This window comes from Falco punctatus (genome assembly GCF_963210335.1).
Source record: "Falco punctatus genome assembly, chromosome: 9".
NCBI classification, from domain to species: Eukaryota; Metazoa; Chordata; class Aves; order Falconiformes; family Falconidae; genus Falco; species Falco punctatus.
This window is the reverse complement of record NC_137589.1, coordinates 43,991,258-44,010,405: the sequence shown is the minus strand read 5'-3', so window position 1 is coordinate 44,010,405 and position 19,148 is coordinate 43,991,258. Positions and strand designations below refer to the sequence as shown.

Below are 19,148 nucleotides of genomic sequence, written 5' to 3'. Positions count from 1 at the left end.
TAAGAGCATGAAAGGTGGCCTGGCCACAGACCAGGGGAATACTGAACGTTCATCTGCTGCCAAAACCTGGGCATCTGCAGGGACAGGCAGGACAGGGCACGGTGTGGAGTTGCCTGACTCGGCGACTAGGCTTTCTGATCACAGAGCTAATACCGGGTGTAGTTCACCTCTGAATCTAAACAAAGCAGTGGGCAGTGGCGCAGGCACATGGCTCCATCCTGGGTCCCCTGAGAGCCAAAACTGGGGATGTGGTCTGGGAAGTCCAGAACCTGGCAGTTCTGGTCTCAGCTGTTGGGATGTGGCTGCAGAAGCAAAGTGTTCATCCTTAGAGGACCTGAGGGCTTGTTTGTGCTGACCTCAAAGTGATGGGCATCGCCATTATGTTGATTAGGTCTCTTGAATATGAAAAATGTACGGGATCAGCCATACTCATCCTTGTAAGACATAAGGTATGTGCTGAATGCACTGAGTTCCAAATCTGGACATTTCTTTAACAGTTGCCAAGCTGTAGAGGCCTAACAATGAATTCCAGTCTATTCTGTCCAGTTTTTATAATACTGGATATTTTTGAAGATGAGCATGATTCACAGCCACCTAACATACTTTTTGGTCTAATTATGTACGGAGTTTCATTCATGGGGAAGATGACTCTGCTGCAGACCTGTAATGCTTCTGTTTGAGGAAAATGAAAGGGAGCCCACACAAATTAAAGGACTGTGGTAGTAAAATAGTTTGCAAGTGGGAACTAGATAATATTTAAGTTTAATTAGGAATGAAAGGCAGCAGTGGTGCTGGACTTGCTCTAATCAGAGCTTTCGTCTCTAATGCTTCCCAGCATGAGGTGCAGTTATTTAAATCTAATGCTATGGAGGATCTCTGACAATATGCTTTCACCCAAATACTTGCTTACAATGCACCTTCTTTGATCAGCAGTGTATTCACATTAAGCTACTGCAAAGCTCTTTCTTCCTGTCCCCAAGAAATCAATATTGCATGAACGTATGTTACAGCGGGAGGACTGAGTGGATAACCTTCAGCTGCTGGGCTTTAGCCTTGCTGTTAGAGCTCTCGCTCTGACCCTTGGAGGCCGAGCGTGGATCAGGCCCCCGTGATCTTCCGTGCTGTACCAGTGTTGGCCAGCGTGCCCCCAGGAGCTTTACTGCCCAGGTGCAGAGCAGGGGACGGAGAGCGGCGTGGGTGCAGCCAGTTGGAAGCAGAAAGGGTGACACGTGCTGTCAGTGTGACGAACAGATCCAGCTGGGAGCAGAGCCCCCGAGAGCTGGTCTGTGACGCCTGCTGCGCAGTGCAGCGCTCCCACCCGCGCACGCACACCCCTCACTCACCTGCCTACACCTGCCTGCTGCCGCGGGGCTGGCCCAGGGCTCCCCCGCGCCCCTGCCTGCCCTGCTCCCCTCGCACCGTCCCTCCCCACGGGCAGGCCTGGCCGGGGAGCCCTGCTGTTGCGCCCGCAGGAGCTGGGTTCCGTCCCCGTCCCGCACCGCTGCGCCATGCTGATTTCTGCTGAGTGATTTCGTTTTCCTGCTCCGGTGCAGCATTCACAACTCTTCTTTTTTGTTTTGTTTTCCTTTCCTCTTCCTTACGCACTGACTTCCCCGCAGTCTGATAGATTTCACACGGTTACCATCTCCAACCCCTGAAAACAAGGACTTGTTTTTTGTCACAAGGTCTGCTGGGGCCCAGCCCTCACCTGCCCGAAGCTCCAGTTACTCAGAGGCCAATGAGCCCGACGTGCAGATGTCTAATGGCAGCAAGAGTTTGTCCATGGTGGACTTGCAGGATAATCGGCTCTTGGACAGTGGGGCCAACGCGTCTGGCACGTCTGACTCCCTCAATGACAGTCAGTCGTCCCTTGGGCAGTTGCAGGGCGTGTGGACCGCACGGACTCAGCAGAACAGCGTGACGGGCATGGCCACCGTGCGCCGGGTGGGCCAGACTCCCACCACGCCGAGCGGCGAGAGCGCACCTGGCCGGCCCCAGCTCCTGGCACCCCTCTCCTTCCAGAACCCCGTCTACCAGATGGCCGCCGGGCTGCCGCTCTCCCCCCGCGGCCTGGGCGACTCCGGCTCCGAGTGCCACAGCTCGCTCAGCTCCCACAGCAACAGCGAGGAGCTGACGGCCAACAAGCACGGCTTCGCCGCCCCCGCCGCCAGCGAGGACTTCACCCGCCGGACAGGGGAGCTGGCCCGCCGGCAGCTCTCGCTGACGGAGAAGGGCGGCCAGCCCACCATGCCGCGGCAGAACAGCGCGGGACCGCAGAGGCGGATAGACCAGCCGCCCCCGCCGCCCCCGCCGGTCACCCGCGGCCGGACGCCACCCTCCCTGCTGAACACGGTTCAGTACCAGCGACCCTCCAGCGGCAGCATGATGTCCTCCTCGCCCGACTGGCCTGGCAGCGGCGCCCGCCTCCGGCAGCAGTCCTCCTCCTCCAAGGGCGACAGCCCCGAGATGAAGCAGCGCACGATGCACAAACAGGTGAGTTCAGGCGCTGTACGAGCTCCGGGTGTTGAAGGGCCAGGCAGGGTCAGCCTGTGGCCTTGGAGAAGAAATGGGCCAGCGGGGATTGCTGTAACACGCGGGGATGTCACTGCGGCTCTGAGTTATTGCATCAGTGCCCCCACCGTGGTGGCACTGAGTGTGGGGACAATGCCTTGGCTCTTGCACCCAGCTTGGCCTGAGACGGAGGCGCTCCAGGGACAGGGACACAGATCAGTGGCTGTTCTCCGTGTCCCTCCGTTGCGTGGCACATTGGCATGTGACTGCCGCGAGGCGGTAGGTGGCAGAGACACGAGGGCCATGGCAGCCATGCCTCTGTCCTGCACTGCCATCTTGTCACTGCTTTGCCTCCATGCCCAGGCTCATCCCATACCATAGTCAACCCCGCGCCATCTCCCAGACTTGGAGCAGGCCCTGGTCTTCTCTCCCAACTGAGCTCCGCTGCTGCTGCTCCTGTCCCAGCAGAGCCACAGCGCTCTGGGAACCTTCTGTGTCTCTGCTCTGTGGGAGCCTCCCGTCAGCGCGTCTGGGGAGGTGGGGAAGGAAGGCGCATGCTCCCCGCCGAGGGAAGCTCCTGCCATGCAGAGCTCTGTGCTCATTCAGCTCCCAGACCCCATGCTGGTCTGCACAGAAGTAAATGTCACTGTTCTGTGCACTAGCACTACGTGGTGCTAAAATTGAAAGCAGTAGGTCACAGACCCAGGGCCTTCTGGTTTTCTTGGCATGGATGAATTTTTTTTCTAGTGCTCATTCATTCATTCTACATTTCAGAACTAACCCTATAGAAAATTAACGCAGTAGGGCCTCTCAGTCCCTAAAGGAAGGGTTCTAAAAGTAATGCAAACCCAGAGAGAGCAGACAACTGGCAAGAGCTCGCTGCATCTCAGCTCAGAGACAACATTAAGGCACCTTTTCAGCAGTACCGTGTTGAAAGAGCAGCAGAGTTGGTGTAACTGCCTTTCCTTTACAAGGCAGCTGTGGAGGCCTTTGTCGGGGCTGCCCGTAGAAGGCTGTTTTATCAGCCCCATCTGGAGCTGTTCTGGGCACAGGGTATTGATTCCTAAGCGCTGACATTAGCAAGCATGCCATGTAGCAGCATTTGTATAATGTGGATCGATACTCATTAGGAACAGAGGGCACAGAGCTCTGCAAGCAGCAGCAGCCTGTTTGGTAGCAGAGTTTCTTCCAGAAAGACAACAGTGAACTCCAGGTGACCTTCGGAAAGCCCTGGCCAAGCTGTGTGTGCAGATATTTCCTCCACCCACCCCTGTTGTGCTCTCAAAGTTTCTCTCAGGACCTGAAGTCCTCAGAATGCCTCTCCTACCCTTAATCTGTGCATTTTACTTGGATGTTAACGGCATCTTTAAACCATAATGAAACTGCTTGCTCATAGTTGGTGGTATTAAAATGCTGCTTGAGAACAACAAAATCCCATTTGGCAGCAGTTCTAGTAGATGTCCACAAACCTCATTCCTACCAGCCAGAAGCGCTTGCTCTACTTCATCAAGTTCATCTGCTGAACTGACTTTCAAACTGTCCCAGGCCAAGTCAGATGTCCTTTTTTACTTCTTCAGAGAAGGAAGGAAGAGGCAGAAGAACCCGTGCACAGCAGGCTGATCTCTGTTCATTGACATCCTTTACCAGTGGCCTTTATGCCGCTGAAAGGAACTCTTTGGAGCCAGAAATTCCAAGCAGCCACCACAGGTGCAGTGCCCGAGCTGGAGTTGCAAGAAAAAGCAGAAAGCCACAACCTGGGGAAGAATTTATAGCAAGTGATGTTCGTGAGCCAAGTCTGAAACTTAAATTCTGGAAGTAGAAGACCAGACTGGAAGATGGCATGGGAAAGCCCCCCAACCCCAGCGAAGTGATTAAACCAGTCCCCACTCCTGAGTACAGAACTCCCGTTTTGCTGCTTACTGATCACTGGGTTCCTCAACTGTCCAGAGGTTTGAATGAAGGAGAAAGGCTGACATTTCTGACTTGTTAACTTGAATTCCCTTGACCAAGGCATCCAGAAGCCTTGGGTTCATCCAGGGAACTGTTTACTGCCATTTATAACGAGCCAGGATGGAGGGGAAATAGCTGGAGATTCACTTCCTTGACCTTGTAATGTGGTTGGAAAATATTCAGGCAGTGCCATTTCCAGTCCTGCCCAGGCTAGGGCTGAAAAGCAGCAGCCGTGGCTCTAGCTCACTGACCGTGGAACGGTGCTCCTCGAGCTCCCACAGCTACATGAACAAACATGGGCATGAACTGCTAAGACGTGAAGCGTTTAGACCTCTCTAGCATCATAACTCTGGTCTCAACCAAGAAGAAACCTTTCTTTTCCAAGAAGGCATCTGCATGTCCGAAGGTAGCATTTCAGTTTGCAGATCTGATTTTAGCTGTACGAAAGCTCCACAGCAAGCAGAAAGGCGGCTCAGGAAAAGAGGCTGGAGAGCTGAGTGAAATCTCTGCTTGCAAAGGGAATATACCATGTCAAGCCACCCTGCCTGCAGCTCGGCACCTTCCCAGCTCGTGTCCTGAGGTGACAGGACCTGCCCAGAACACTGGCCTGTTCCTTTCAGCCGGACCCTGCTGCAGTGCGCCATTGTACGTCTCTTCTCTGGGGGTGGCACAGGGAAGAATTCGGCCTCTCAGAGGCTGTTTGACCTAAAATAATGTGCAGGTGCAGAACAGTTGTTCTGCGTCCCCAACTGCTCTGGTAGTCTGACTTGTTTGTTGCTGTTTGAGCAGCACGGGAGAGGGCTTGCTTGGAAGGAAATTCTCTCTCTCTCCAGCTTCATGACCATTTCTGTTACAGGTTTTTCTTTTGTTATGGTTGTATGTTTCATTGTAGGCCCCTTCTCCTGTGAACCCCAATGCCCTGGACCGCACTGCTGCTTGGCTTTTGAATATGAACATGCAGTTTTTAGAAGATGAAAGCATTGACCCAGATTCCAAGCACAGGGATAAGCTCAGGAATAAGGACGAGCTCAGCCAAGCAGAAAAGGTAAAACCTGATTGGATTGAAACAAGTTTCTAAATAGAGAGAGGATTTCCTTGAATGTCGTTCATCTGAGCCCCCTGGGGACAAGGTGGGCTGTGTGGCACATCCCTGTCCAGGAAAGGTGGGCATCAGGTTGCTGCTCAGCCTCACAGGGCACTGCTGGGGAAGGTTTGGGAGGTTTTCACACACTCAGTGACTGGAATTACCCTCTGATGAAAGCAAGTAAGAAAAACAGCAGCCAGGAATCCAAGTGCTGGTGCTGCTCTGCAACAGACTCTGAAGCCAGCCAGTGCCTGTTACTTCCCCCATTCCTACTCCCCCCAGCTGCACGGGAAGAAAGCTTAAAAAGTGAATTAAGCACACTTGTGAAAGAGATGAGAGCTTACTCTCATCTTATTTACAGGCAGCCTTGTGCCTCACAACAGGGACATGTAGCAAGAAGGAGCTTCCACGTTAAAAGGATGTAAACAGACCTAAAAATTAAGTCCAGATTCAGGTCTCGGAGACAGCACTGGGCCTGGAGTGACTTTGCTGGGGTAGTGACACTGCTCAGGCTTATGGCTTGTCACACAGATTGGGGCCTGACCAGCCTGGGGCTCTGTCAGTAGGTCAGTTCCAGAACACTCAGTCCGAGCCTGTGCCCCCGGAGAGGGTCTGTGCTGCTGGCAAAGCAGAGGGGGGCTGCTGGCATCCTCCTTGCTGGGTGAGCCCGGGGCGGGAGAAGAGGGAGGAGACAGAGTAGACCTGGCCAGGGGTGAAGGAGGGTTAGAAATAAGGATCCAGCAGTCATGAGCTGAGAAGATCCCATCTTTGCTGATCACTGCTGCTGCAAGGTGCTTTCTCAGCAGCCTGGCTCTGCCAGGACCGCTGCACACAAATGGGCACATTTGGGATGTTTCCTCAGTGTGCTTCTCTTCTGTCACACTAGCCGCACATTACCACCCGGTCCCACAGAACTGCAGGCATCAGCTTCCCTCAACCTCCTTTCTGTTTTTCCAGCACAGACATGTTTCTGGTTTTGTTGCAATAGTCTTCCTGTTCTCACTTTGCTTGTGCTGTACCACTGTGGGACTGTCACCTGTTAAATTCAAGTGACATGCCAAAGGCAGGTATCGTAGGGACTGGGAGGTACAAGGCAACAGCTCCCAGCTGCCCCAGGAAGAGAGTGGCAGAGTTTTGTGAGCGTTCAGCCCATTTCTTACCGGTTTTCCGCTCCTTGGGTATTCCTGTAAATACACAGACGTGTACTGATCAGATAGCAGCTTGCACAGAAAAGTGCACACGTTTAGCAGGCTTTGCAGAGGTACAGAAATCTTGGCTACCGCCTAGGCAGAGGCAGCAGTAGGCAGCAAATTGAAGAGAAGGCGGCATCAGGCTGGCACGTCACGCACTGGGGCTTCTGAAAGGGTTCGGTGCTCACTGGGGTCTGCAGCAGAGAGACAGCGGCAAGCTCTGCTCTCGCAGTGGAACTGGGGTGAGGTGAAGTGCCGAAGGACCACACTGAGAAACGTGCGCTGGCCTTCTGCAGCTCACACCTGCCAGCTCCTGCAGGCAGGCAGATGGCCCGCCGGTGTGGACACGGTGTGTGCCAAGTGTTGTCACTAGTCCCCTTCCTGGCACCCTTTCCTGTGAAACGGGCTCAGCTTTTACCAGGTGGGCACTCAGGGCTGCTCCATTCCTGCGGCAGCCTGCGAGGCCGCTGCTCCCGGGATGTGCCAGGCCCCCCGTCCTGTGTGGGGAGGGACTCGCCAGCACCGGCCCTGCTCGGGGTAGACCGTGGTGGGGTTACAAACCCAGGCAGCAGCAAAGCAGTCCCTGTCCCAAGCTCAGAGGGAGCCCCCCTCCAGGAGCCTGCTGTCTCATGCCCATGCAGCATCTTCCGTTACTTTGCTGTCGCATCAGTCACTGACATTAAAGATCACCATTAGCATGATCTCTCTCCCCATTCCTGTAAGAGGTGAATGGTAACCGAGAATGAGACAAGTGTTCTAGAGACAGGAGCGACTCCTTCGGTCTCTGAGGCCTCTCCTGCTATCATTTGAGCTCACTTACGCTGCTCCTATTTTAAGGCTAGGGTAGGTATTTAATCTTTCCTGTTCAAGCAGCTGCCTTCTGTCTGACTTCAGTGCTCCTGTGCAACTGTGTGGGCGTTTGTGTTCCCTCATCGCTCCAGGTTACATGTGCAAACTGTGTCGTTTCAGTGCCGCAGTAAAGGCTTTGCTAAAGGAAAAACAGCGTGATCTGTTGTGCCTGTCCTTGCCCAGGCAGAAGGATTTTGCAGGTCCTGCCTGTCTGCCAGCCATGGCTCAAATACTTTGGCAACTCAGGAAAGACCATCAGCATCATAAATTTTCAGTCCTTGGGAATTAACAGTTACTTTTGCTGTCAGCAGTCAGTTGGAGTGATATTGGGGAAGCAAGGTGGATTTACATGGGCTGGGGTCCAGGTGACGGGTACGCAGGCAGCAGCCTGGCTGCCTTCCCTGCTCACCGAGACTGAGCTGCCAGTCAGGCTGCCCAGCAGGACTCAGAGCAACACTGGACACAACCAGGTCCTTCGTTTGAGTGCGTATACAGGTGGTGGTGGCTGAAGGGGAATCTGCAGCTAGCCAAGCCAAGGCAGTTAAGCGTGTTTCTGTCAGTTCATGAATAACATTCGTGGCTTTGTAATAGACTTCATGACTCACGTGAGTCTTTTTTCCCATATCTAACTCTTTAGAAGCAGCTTGTCAAATTATCGGCTGCATGTTAATTATTCTGAAGTTATTCCAGTTGAGATTGCTTTTAAAAGGCTATTTCCAAAGATATTTTTTTGAAATTAAAGGACCGGGGGAGGGTAGTGGTGGGGGTGTTTGTACATGTACACGCTGGATTTTTCCTTTAGCAAAGCAAGTTGTACCGAATGCTGTGCTTCTGCAATAGCTGAACCCAGTTTTAAGCAAGCTCTTAATTTTTTAATTGCTTTATGTGATGCTGCTGCTACTGCTGCTTTTTAGCTTGATCTGAATGAACAGTACAACTGTGGGGTCTTGGCTTCACAGCAGCTCTTCTCAGACCGAACCCTTTTTTGACATCTGATTGCATTGTCTAAATTGCTGGGCCCCCAAAGGCGGTAGTGCTGCCTGCCCCCACTCCTGCCGGCCGGTTGCCCTTGCCTTGACGGAGGGTGACCGCTTTGTGCCGGGATGGCAGTGCCTGACATCTGTGGCTGCTGTAGAGCCTGGCAGGAGGCAGGCAGCACTGACAGTCCATGCTTGGCTTCCAGCATGCCCAAAGCGCCCACGTTCCATGTTGTAGACTGAAGAGCTCATGTGTAAACCCAAAATCCCACCAGTGCAGCTTCTCCTGCCTGTGTTTAGCCCTGCGCTTAGTGTGAGGAAGATGCCAGGCGCGTTTGCCATGCACTCGCTCTAACCTGCATTGCCCGTGTGAATTGCCAGACTCTGCTAACAACCCATTCTCTGAACCTGCCAGTGACCTGCCCGACAGTGGAACGCAGCATCGCTCCTAGCGCAGTGCGGAGAAGACTGAAGAGGAGGTGTCGGCAAGCAGGGTTATCTGATACGGGTTTGCAGCTAGTCTGGTGCAAGGAGAGGGGTGTAATCAGGTTATGGGGAAACCCTGGCAAGGGCAAAACCCTACTAGGTAACATGCCACATGTGTTTTCTCCTCCTGTGTCTGTCCTTGCGTGCTGTAGTACCAGCAGGACCTAGTGGTGCTGCAGGACAAGCTTCGCATCTCCAACAAGAAGCTGGAGGAGTATGAGACTCGCTTCAAATGCCAGGAGGAGACAACGCAGAAGTTGATGCTGGAGTACCAGGCCAGGCTGGAGGAGAGCGAGGAGCGGCTCCGGAGACAGCAGGAGGATAAGGAGATCCAGATGAAGGGCATCATCAGCAGGTACAGAGGAGATGGGAATGCTGGAGATGACAGGAAGGCAGGCAGCCTGGCTGGCGTTAGAGCTGACCCCTGCTCCGGAGAATCAGGTTTCTTTGGAGGTGCAGGCAGGTTTCCCATGTGGATTTTCCAGCATTTATCCACTTCCTGCCCTTCTGGGTTACAGCCCCTGGGGTGGATTTCAAGCCCTGACTCTTTGGGTCCCACCATCAGTGTTACCTGGGACAAGGAAAATCCTGACATTTTCCTGATTCACAAAGGCAAAACCTCAGGAGGGGAGAGCTGGCAGCCAGCCCCGGTTCTTGGAGGATCTGGCAGGCTTGCTCTGTTCAGATGAGCAGTAGATGGAACAATCAAAATGTTATTTTCCTGATGTTTAGCTAAAGCTCTCCTCACCATCCCATTACTCCTAGCTATAAATCCCTTTCTCCTGCTCAGTGGGATGTAGTGTTTACATTTGTTGGGGACACAGACTGTTGCAGTGCAGCTAGTCTCAGCTTTGTCTGCGCCAAGCCAACTTAGTGCTTTTTAGTCAGCCCTCATAAACGGGTCAGCCTTCACTGTTCTGTATCATTTAAGCTTTGGGACAGCCTGCTACGGAGATCTTTAGAGAAGAGTAAGAGCCAGAAAAAAGACTGGTTCTAAATTATTGGTTTGTGTATAAGAGGTAGTGCCAGTGGCTGACTCCTTTGTGCTGGCATACACAGCTGCGGGTCCTGGGAGCACCGCAGTGTGTGCCTCAGCACTGCAATTTCAGAGGAGATGGTGTGACCTGGTGTGGGTGATGGGGGCTGCTAGGTGAGGCCAGTTCCATCTGTCCATCTGTAAACTCACTTCTCCAGTATTTCACATGTCTTCCTATGTGCTTCAAAGCTGTACATCACCTCTTTGCTTCCTTAGTGTCAAGGACTAAACGAGGACATGATCTGTATCATTCACTCTGGGTGGCTGATTTAGACGTGTATGAGACTAATAGCTGGGCTTAGCAGAGCCCAACAAACGTAATTTTTCTTCTTGTCTGTTCGGCTACTAGGCTGATGTCAGTTGAGGAGGAGTTAAAGAAGGACCATGCAGAAATGCAGGCTGCCGTGGATTCCAAGCAGAAGATTATCGATGCACAGGTGAGTCCCCGACACCAAGGGCTGCAGCCCCTTTCAGGGTGAGTCTACAACACGCAGCCTCCCTGACATGCAGCGGTGCCAGCTCAAGGGTGGTGAGATGTGCGCGTGGGTGAGTCAGCACCAAGCTGCAGTCAGTGACAGAGCCAGTCAGACTTCAGCAGGATGTGATTTATTGTCACAGCAGCCGCGTTTGTACAGCTGTTTCCATCCTTGGAGCTTGGCAGGCGACACAGAGGATGTGGGGAGTGGCAGTTTGTGGAAGGATCGTGCCCACAATTCAGTCTGTTTGTGGAAGGATCATACCCTTATTGGCTCGGTCTGAGGTCCCCAGAGCTTTGCTTCGTGCTTTATGTTCCAGTCATGCTTGCAGGACCTGGATACAAGGAAGACACAGCCTGGCCGGAGCAAAGCCAGCGTGTTTTTTCAGCCTTTAGGTTGTGGCTTGCAGCAGTGGGAAGCTCAGTTATTGCTGTAGATTGCAATGGCAGAGGAGCATCAGATGATGGGTGGAAAACGCTATGCTTGGAAAAGAATCTGGCCCATAATCTTCTAATTTGTCCAGGCAGAGACTGGCTCAGCAGCTAGGCCTTCCTGCAGGTCATGGCTAGGTGATAGGCTTGCTCTTAACAACCCTATTAATCACTTGTGAGTCACTACTCATGACTAATTTACTGTATAGCTAATTAAAAAGGAGATGAGACGGTAGTAACTTTGTAAAAAGAATCACTGTTTTTCTGTAATTTGTTCAAAGCTAGTAAATCATGTTCCCTTCTGCGCTATGGCAGAGCCTCACAGGCACAGGGGTGCAGAGCGCAGCCCACCAGCAGCTCTCGACAGGCTGCCCTGTCTCCTGCTGCCTCCTGCGTTACATGTGAGGCCTTTACCGTGAGCCCTGCGCAGTCTGCATTGTTCTCTTTTTGTCATCTCAGACTGTACAGTAGTGTTGGATGTGTTCAGACATGGACCTTCAAAGTTACACACAAACTGCTGGGTCACTCTGAGTTTGTTCTGCTCCCTTCAGCTCATGGCAGGCGGGAGGATGACTTGTTCAGTGTCAGAAAGAGCAGGAGTGGCAGAATCGGGCTGCAGCACGGAAGCCCTTGCTTCCATTCTTAGGATTCTGTAATCAGTGAGAGTTGCCATCAAAGCCATCTTGGGAGGCCACATGTCATTTAACTATTAATTTACAATAACAAAATCAATTAAATGCTAACAGGAATAACTATCTTGGGAGAAATGGGTTTAGAAAAGGAATCTTACCATCTTTCTAGCTGCAGTTAGAGCAAACAGTACAATGAATTTCAGTATAACTGAAGAATTAATTAGAGGAACTATGTTATCTCCATTTTCTTCAGGATGCTAAAATGAATTTTCCTCACATTGCACAGGCAAAGTACGCTGGTGGGCCTGCTAATAGCAGCAGGTTTCAAAAAACGCTGTGTAGCACTTACAAACCCCACCCCTAAGCATGCCAGAGAGAAAGGTCCTGGTGCAGGAGGCCTCTGGGTCGCTGTCTCAGGACAAGCCCTGGCGTCACAGGCAGACAGGTCTCCATGCCTTTGCACTGACTGTCCCCCTCTGCCCGTTTGTTTCGCAGGAGAAACGCATTGCTTCCTTGGATGCTGCCAACGCACGGTTAATGAGTGCCCTTACTCAGCTGAAAGAGAGGTACAGCATGCAGACACGTAATGGGATCTCCCCCACAAACCCAACTAAATTGCAGATTACAGAGAATGGAGAATTCAGAAACAGCAGTAATTGTTAACCCGTGGAGGGTGCTGCCGCAGGAGAGGAGGCCTGGCCAGAGAGACCGTGCAGCAGCAGGTGTGAGCCGCGGCTTCAAAGAACGGCTGCTCTCTCCCCCCAGAGAAACCAGCTCCTTACTGCGGACGGCGCGCTGGACTGAGCCTCTGTGGGAGATGCTAATGCCAGCACATTGAGGGGACGGAAAGATCGAGTGTGAGATGAGTGGCATAAGGAAATAACATATATTTGAGAATCGCTGTCACTGTTGGATTTAAGTCAGTGTTTAATGTTTAAACAAAAGTAACCTTTTCCTTCTAAACTGCCCAAAGGATATGCCTCACCCCTCCCAGCAAGGAATAATGTCCTTGTCATTGCAGTAAGCGAAATAAAGGGAGCTGGGCAGAGCCTGCAGCAGGCAGTGGCCCAGTAAGCCCAGTTAAGGTGTGCTGCTGGATGTAGCCGTACGAGGGATGGCAGCAGAGCTTGGCCCGCTCCTCCTGTGACTCCCCATGGAGCACAGCCCTCTCCCAAAGCAAAGCCCGAGCTGAGCCCAGCCATCCTTCCTCCTGTGGCTTTTGTGAGGCCGCTGACTTTTACAGCGGGCGACTGTCCACAGGGCATTTACGCAGCTAATTAGTGTTTAATTAACTCCGCCCATATAGGGAGTGCAGTGCAGCTGGAAGGTCAGGGCACACTGTGCGTGGTGGCAGCCAGAGGGGTGCTGCGCCGTGCACCAGAGGGGTGCTGTGCCAGAAGGGTGCTGTGCCAGAAGGGTGCTGCGTGGGGAGCCACGGTGGCGGGGCAGCGGAGGGCACGGCACGGCACAGCACGGCAGGCACTGCTGGGGCTCCGGGGCCCGGGACAGCCGGGGAGCCCAGCAAGCCCAGGGCTCTGGCACGCAGGTGGAGGGTGGATCTGGCACCTGGTGAATGGCAACTTGATTTCTCTCTACAGCTTCTGCTCTCTCACAAGTATTGGGGAAGAGTCTTTGTAAGCAATAACCCCGGGGCGCTGGCCCACACACACACACTTCCAGCCACAAAATAAAGTCAGTGTTGCCTGAGCTTGGTTCCCGAGCTGTGAATGAGGTGCAGGGGCTGGATTTCCCGGTGCCCGCTGTGGTAGAGGGGGAGCGAGGGGCTACGTGAAATGGCCAGCTTCTTGCTTGACAGAGGGTTCGTTATGGGGATGGAATGCTCTGTGCAGAGATTTTTACTATTTCTGGGGAGAAAAACAGACAAAGAAACAAGAAAAAGCCCTGAAGAACCATGAAGATCGGTAATTGTATCTCTTTTCTTTCACAGTATGCATTAGAAAAAAAAAGATCCCATTTTCTGGAATACTGTCCTCTTTAAATTGGGAATGAGCACTGCATGGAAATTAACCGGCTTGAAGAATGTAAAACATGGTCATAAGGGAGTAACCAACAAGAACAGCAGCCACCACCGAAAGCCCCCTTGTCAGGAGCACTGTGCAGGCATAAGCCAGGATTAGACTTTCCTAACTGCTGAAACACGCAGATTCGGCACATTCAGACACGTTGTGCTCAGCGGAGGGGTCACCTCCTTAACGGGGGATTGTGCCACTGACCTGCCGCCACGGTGTGTTTGTTGGTTTGTGTTTTTTTTTTTAAGTTAGTACTTCATGACTCCCACTCTCAGAGCAGGTCACTCGTACCAAGAGCCAGAGAGATTTCTCTGAGACACGGATGACAGTGTACAGGACATCTGCCTATTCCTCCCACTAAAGTTTAATACACTGCTCAACGCCTGTCCTAGCTCCTCCTGCCATGTGTAAATGTACAGTCAAAGGGACTAGGATGTTCCCTGAGCTCTGCACAGCTTAGGTACCGTCTCCAGCCTCACACTACCCAGGCTGCCTGAGCAGGACACTGCCAGTAAGCTCTGCATTGCCATGCTGCCCCACAGCCATAAAGCTCATTAACAGCATTCTTCCACACGCAATTGTTCTCAAAATTAAAGATGCTTTTTTTTCCTAACCGTTTTTCTGTTCCCTGGAAGCCCTGGGCCAAGCCCGGTGCTGCTCGGTCCTTGGAGGAGCGAACGTGTTGCACTGAGGTCTCCACACCCCGCCAACACCTGCAGAGTGGTGCAGTCACAGCAGACCCCAAGCGGAGCTCCTCAGAGAAAAGTAATAACTAAATATTTATGACAAGTACAGTCACCTTTGAATTTTGGAGACTAGCACAGATGGCTTTGAAGAACCTCACAAAACTGACATGGTTTACAACTGGAGAAAAACCCAGACAGGTTAGGAATATACAGGGTACTGTGAAGCGTTGGGTACGTACACGTACATCTGCCATTGTCTCAGAGTCAAACACATTCTAAGAACCCTGCAAAAAGACTATTTTAAACCGCTGTTGCCCTGAGATGTATGTCTAGAGCTGATTGTTTTTGAGTTCCAAAATATTTGTGTTGCGAGAGACGGGAAGTTTTTCACGAGAGACCTAACACAGAGGAATGGAAACGCTAGCAGGGCGCGGGGGCAGGCGTCCCACCAGCAGCATGTTTCCATTCGTACACGGGATTAATTCTGGGTGCAGTCAGTGCTCTTCCGTAGCGCTGGGAAAAAAAAAAAAAAAGAGACACCCACAAAACAATTGTTTAGTACTGAAGCTAAGCACAGCATATCTTAATCTTCTCAACCACAAGCCAAGGCACTGCTCCCCCTCACCCTGATCTGTCAGAAACTCCCGGTTAACCTCAGACGTGCAAATTACTGAACACACATTGTTCTGCTGAAATTGCAGGAACGCTTAAATCCTTCCACAGCGAGTTATTTAAAAAAAAAAAAAATCTTTAGAAGTTCCAGTGCCAACGCCTTCTGGAGTTGTTGCTTAGTTTCCTGAGCCAGTATAAAAAGAAATTGAAATCAGGACAAAGTCTCGTTACAGTACAGATTCCACCCCCACCCCCCTGCCCCATTTTTGGCCCGTTTCCTTCCCCTGCAACTGTCAACAACTGGACCGAAACATCACCCTCCCCTAAGAAGGTCCGAGGGTAGGTTTTAAGCTCCAGGCTCAGTTCAGTTCTGTTGCTTCAGTTTGTGTTTCTGTTATTTATGAACTGTACATGTATATATGTGTGTGCGTGTGTGCGTGTGCATGTGCACGCCTGTGCGCGTGCGTGCGTGAGCGCGAGGGAGCCAGCAAGAGCGTGCGAGCGCGCCCGAGCCCCGCGCGGCCGGGTTACCGATGTGGCCTGGGGCCTGGTACCTGGCATAGCAATACCAGAGGCAATCCCCAGAGGTGCTTGCAGCACCAGAGCAAAGCAACCACTATCCGTAATGTTTTGTGAGCAGCTCCATTTTCTTTTTCGTTCTTGTGCTTTCTACAGTAAGAGGCTGTTCTTGTGCAAACTGGTCAAAGTGTAACAAAACAAAACAAAAACCCACACTCAGATTTTTATCTTAATACAAGTCTTAATATTTTTTTGTAAATGTTTTCAGTGTTTACTGTAACGTATCTATCTCACTAACAGTTGTATATAGTAACTTACTTCTGGTGCTGCTTATTCGGTCAGGATTTGGCTGTATCTCACTGCTGTTTTGGAGAGGTGGACTCAAGCTAGCAAATCTGGATCCAGACGGAGGTTATGATTGCAACTGCCTCCCGTGGGGATCTGAGGGAAGGGAAGGGAGAGACACCAGGGATCCAGATTTGGAGTTGGCCCACCTCAAGGATTCTGTTTTAAGAGTTTTGATTTGGGGTTTTGTTAAACTGTAGTGAATGCTTCTGAAAAATGAGCAAAGCTTTGTGTAAAGGGGGATGAAACGGACTGAATAGTATCCCAAGGTCTCTGCAAACTGTAAATGCCATCATTTTGGACAGGGATTATGGCTTCAGTGCCAAAAGACCAGAGGGACCTAAGTCCTTCCCCATGCCAACTAATACTACAGTATAGTCACGAGCCCCTTTTGCACCAGTTTAAGCAAATCCTACCACCATCCAAAGAGTCCTGCGTCACTCTGCATCGTCATTTGAGTCTGGTTGGTTTTGTTTTCTGCTTTTGCAGTTGTAAAGCACTGATTGCACTGTGAGAACACGCTGAATCCTCTGGCCTAGGAGCCAGCCCCTTAAGTTGCTGCAGGGTGCAGGACGCAAGTTCTGCTACTACAAATATTCCTAAAGGGTGAAGGGACTTGTTGGACCTAAGCGAGGCATCACGGGCTCTCCTAGGGAAGCAATCGGCAAGTACTCAATCATTTCCAAAGTTCAGAGCGCTCATAGGCTTTTCCCTGTTACTAATGTCCATACCCAGATGCAATAGAAAACTTAACTGAGGCCTGTTCTGTGATGAACAAGGAGAGAATTTTTGGTCACGGGAGATGGAAAATTCACTGACACATTCAGCCAGGACAGCCACAAGCTGTGGCTCATAGATGTGATCTGCAAGAGGCTCATTTCCCCCAGCGATCCCAGGGCAGGGGAGCAGCCCTTGCTGGCAGCAGCGCCTGTGGCCAGCAGCGTCCAGCAGCTCCACCAAGGTCACTGCCCCGTCCGTAGCACATACCTTTGCCTGGAGAGCAGAAAGTCGGAAGGGAACAGCTGTGACACTGTCCCTGGGGTGGGTGGGAGGGCTCCCATGCAGCACTCCGTCCTTCCCACCCGCAGTGGCTGTCGGGGTCAGCCTTCCCCCCAAGGTTTGCATTCAAAGCAATCCAGGCCTCCAGCCTGGCCAGTACTGGGGTCAGCGTATGGCTCTGTGGCCACCAGGAGATCCCTTAACTGGCCATGGGAAGGGACACTGCCCATCTCCAGGTGGGCCCCTGACTCATCAAGGACTTCTCAGCCACAAGGCTTAGACATGTGGCATGTGCCCTGCTCCACCCCCGCGCAGGTAACTCTTGCCTTTCCCTTTTCCCTTGGGAAAACTACACGCGGGGGGAGAGGGGGGACAACAGCAGCATGCTAACACGCAGCTCATCGGCTTTACAAACTAAATCCAATTGTGAGGGTGTCACACAACATTCAGAAACAACCACCTTTTGGAAAAGGGTGTCACGTTCAGCATTGACTTTCCCAGACCGCCTGAGCTGTGACACTGCTGTAAATGCCGTGTGGTTCTGCATCAGCTACCGGTCCCCCAGAGTGCAGTCTCCATGTTCACATATTCCTTTATCATACATCACTGTGTCTTAAGATATACCTCTCTCTGTATATCTGCTTAGGCTGATACTTGTTCCTGATAAGCAGTCGCTATGTTTTATATCCTCTTATAAAGAAAAATCTTTTTTTTGTAAGTATGTTTAAAAACAAAAAAGCAAAGTGGAAGTGTTTGCTGAATCTCCTTCAGCTCCTTTTAAACTATGTAATAATGTACAGAGAAAGTTGTTGGTGTTCAAAGAAATGACGTGGCCGTGCAATTTATGTACATTTGCAATTAGAAATATTAAAGATTTATTTAGATATTTTACGTAAGTGCCCCAGCACCTCTACTCAGTCATTTCCAGCTTTTAGAACAGCCTGGCACACACTGACCACATGCACGCACAAATATTTGTCTTACCTGTCTCCCCAGACAGATCACCTGAAACGCTACTTGCAGTCACATTTCAGCTGGGCCTGGCTGACCACCACCTTCCATCAAGCACAGCTGCGGGGGGCAGGGCACTAAGGGGACAAGCAGCTCCAGGAGCCCGCAGGTCCCGAGGCTTGGCCAGGAGCCCATCCCTGATGTGGGCATCTGCAGCAGCAGCAGTGACAGCAGAGACGGCGCTGTAGCAGGTAGCAGGAGATGCTCACAGCTACTCCATCTCCGACACCAGCCAGCGTGCCGAGGGACAGAGCCCAGCTTTGCCTGGGACCAAAGGTGCAGAACAGGGACACGTGCACTGAGGCAGCCCCGGAGCAAGGGCGGGCAGAGGACTGTGGCTGGGCTCGCTCAGCACCAGGGAAACCACCACCCTGGTGACTGCTGGCAGGGAGGGCAGGCTGGCAATTCTGGCACCAGACTGTTCCTGCCACCCCCGGAAAGCCTTCTCCAGCCCAGGCCTGGGCACACCGACCCACCTATGGCAGTGCTGGGGCTGCACCAGGCCGTGCCACTGCCTGTGCCCCACTGCTCCCCAGCTGCCCATCCTCTGACTGCAGAAAAAGTAGCAGAAAACTTGGAGGAAAGTCATTAAAACCCTGGGCAGCATCAGCACCTCTGCCTCATTAACATCACCATAATTAGCTCCTCCGGGAGAGGGAGAAGACAGGCTGGCTGCATCAAAATGACTCAGGATATGGAGAGCGCCTGTGGCTGTTCCCATGCTTAGGCAGCAGCTTGGCGGTGGCTCCGGACCCAGGCTGGTCACTGGGCTCTGCCGGCTTCCAGCAGCGAGCCAGACAGGAGAACCCTCTGCTGCTGTCCTGCCAGGAGCCGGCAGCTGCCCAAGGGAAGGCAAAACCCACCCAGGCTAAAATCTGCCCCCTCAGACCCTTCCTGGCCACCCTGAAGCACCTGACACAACCACCTGCATTTACCTGCGTTGGTCCTTTTGGGCAGGAGCCCCACAAGGCAGCGCTGCCATTCCAAGAACACAAACACAGCCCGTTCTGCTCTCACACCCCACCCTGCCCTGCCTCAAGGTGAAGGTCCCCAGGCTGCTGCTCTTCCAGCGGCTCCCCAGGGCCCAGGTAGCAGCAGTTCTGCTGTGCTTCCCACCATGGCTACAAGAGCCCCAAGCATCCTCCAGACACTACCTGAGCGCTAGTACCTGACCCCTCTTCATGACACACCCGGGCACCGAACCCGTGTTTTGAGGGAGGTTTGAACCACTGGCCCTTGCTGCAGATCACCAGAGCCTCGGCCAGCTCCTGCCACTGGGCACGGTGGCAACACCACTGCCTACACCACGTGCTGTGCCCACTGC

The 19,148-nt window shown here is 52.3% G+C and overlaps 1 protein-coding gene across 11 annotated transcripts in view; it reads left to right on the top strand.

Moving 5' to 3' along the window:
- The window catches only part of DAB2IP (DAB2 interacting protein), a 249,502-nt gene extending 231,798 nt beyond the window's left edge, over positions 1-17,704 (top strand). For 8 of the 11 annotated variants that reach the window (XM_080402873.1, XM_080402872.1, XM_080402867.1 and 5 more), the window contains 5 exons: positions 1,620-2,493; positions 5,354-5,506; positions 9,200-9,402; positions 10,433-10,520; positions 12,118-17,704. In XM_080402873.1, coding sequence (XP_080258999.1) covers positions 1,620-2,493; positions 5,354-5,506; positions 9,200-9,402; positions 10,433-10,520; positions 12,118-12,285 — 1,486 coding nt within the window. In that variant the 3' untranslated portion in view covers positions 12,286-17,704. The remainder of the gene's footprint in view (positions 1-1,619; positions 2,494-5,353; positions 5,507-9,199; positions 9,403-10,432; positions 10,521-12,117) is intronic. The other 3 variants (XM_080402871.1, XM_080402870.1, XM_080402875.1) reach the window with 3 other exon arrangements.
- The last annotated feature ends 1,444 nt before the right edge of the window (positions 17,705-19,148 follow it).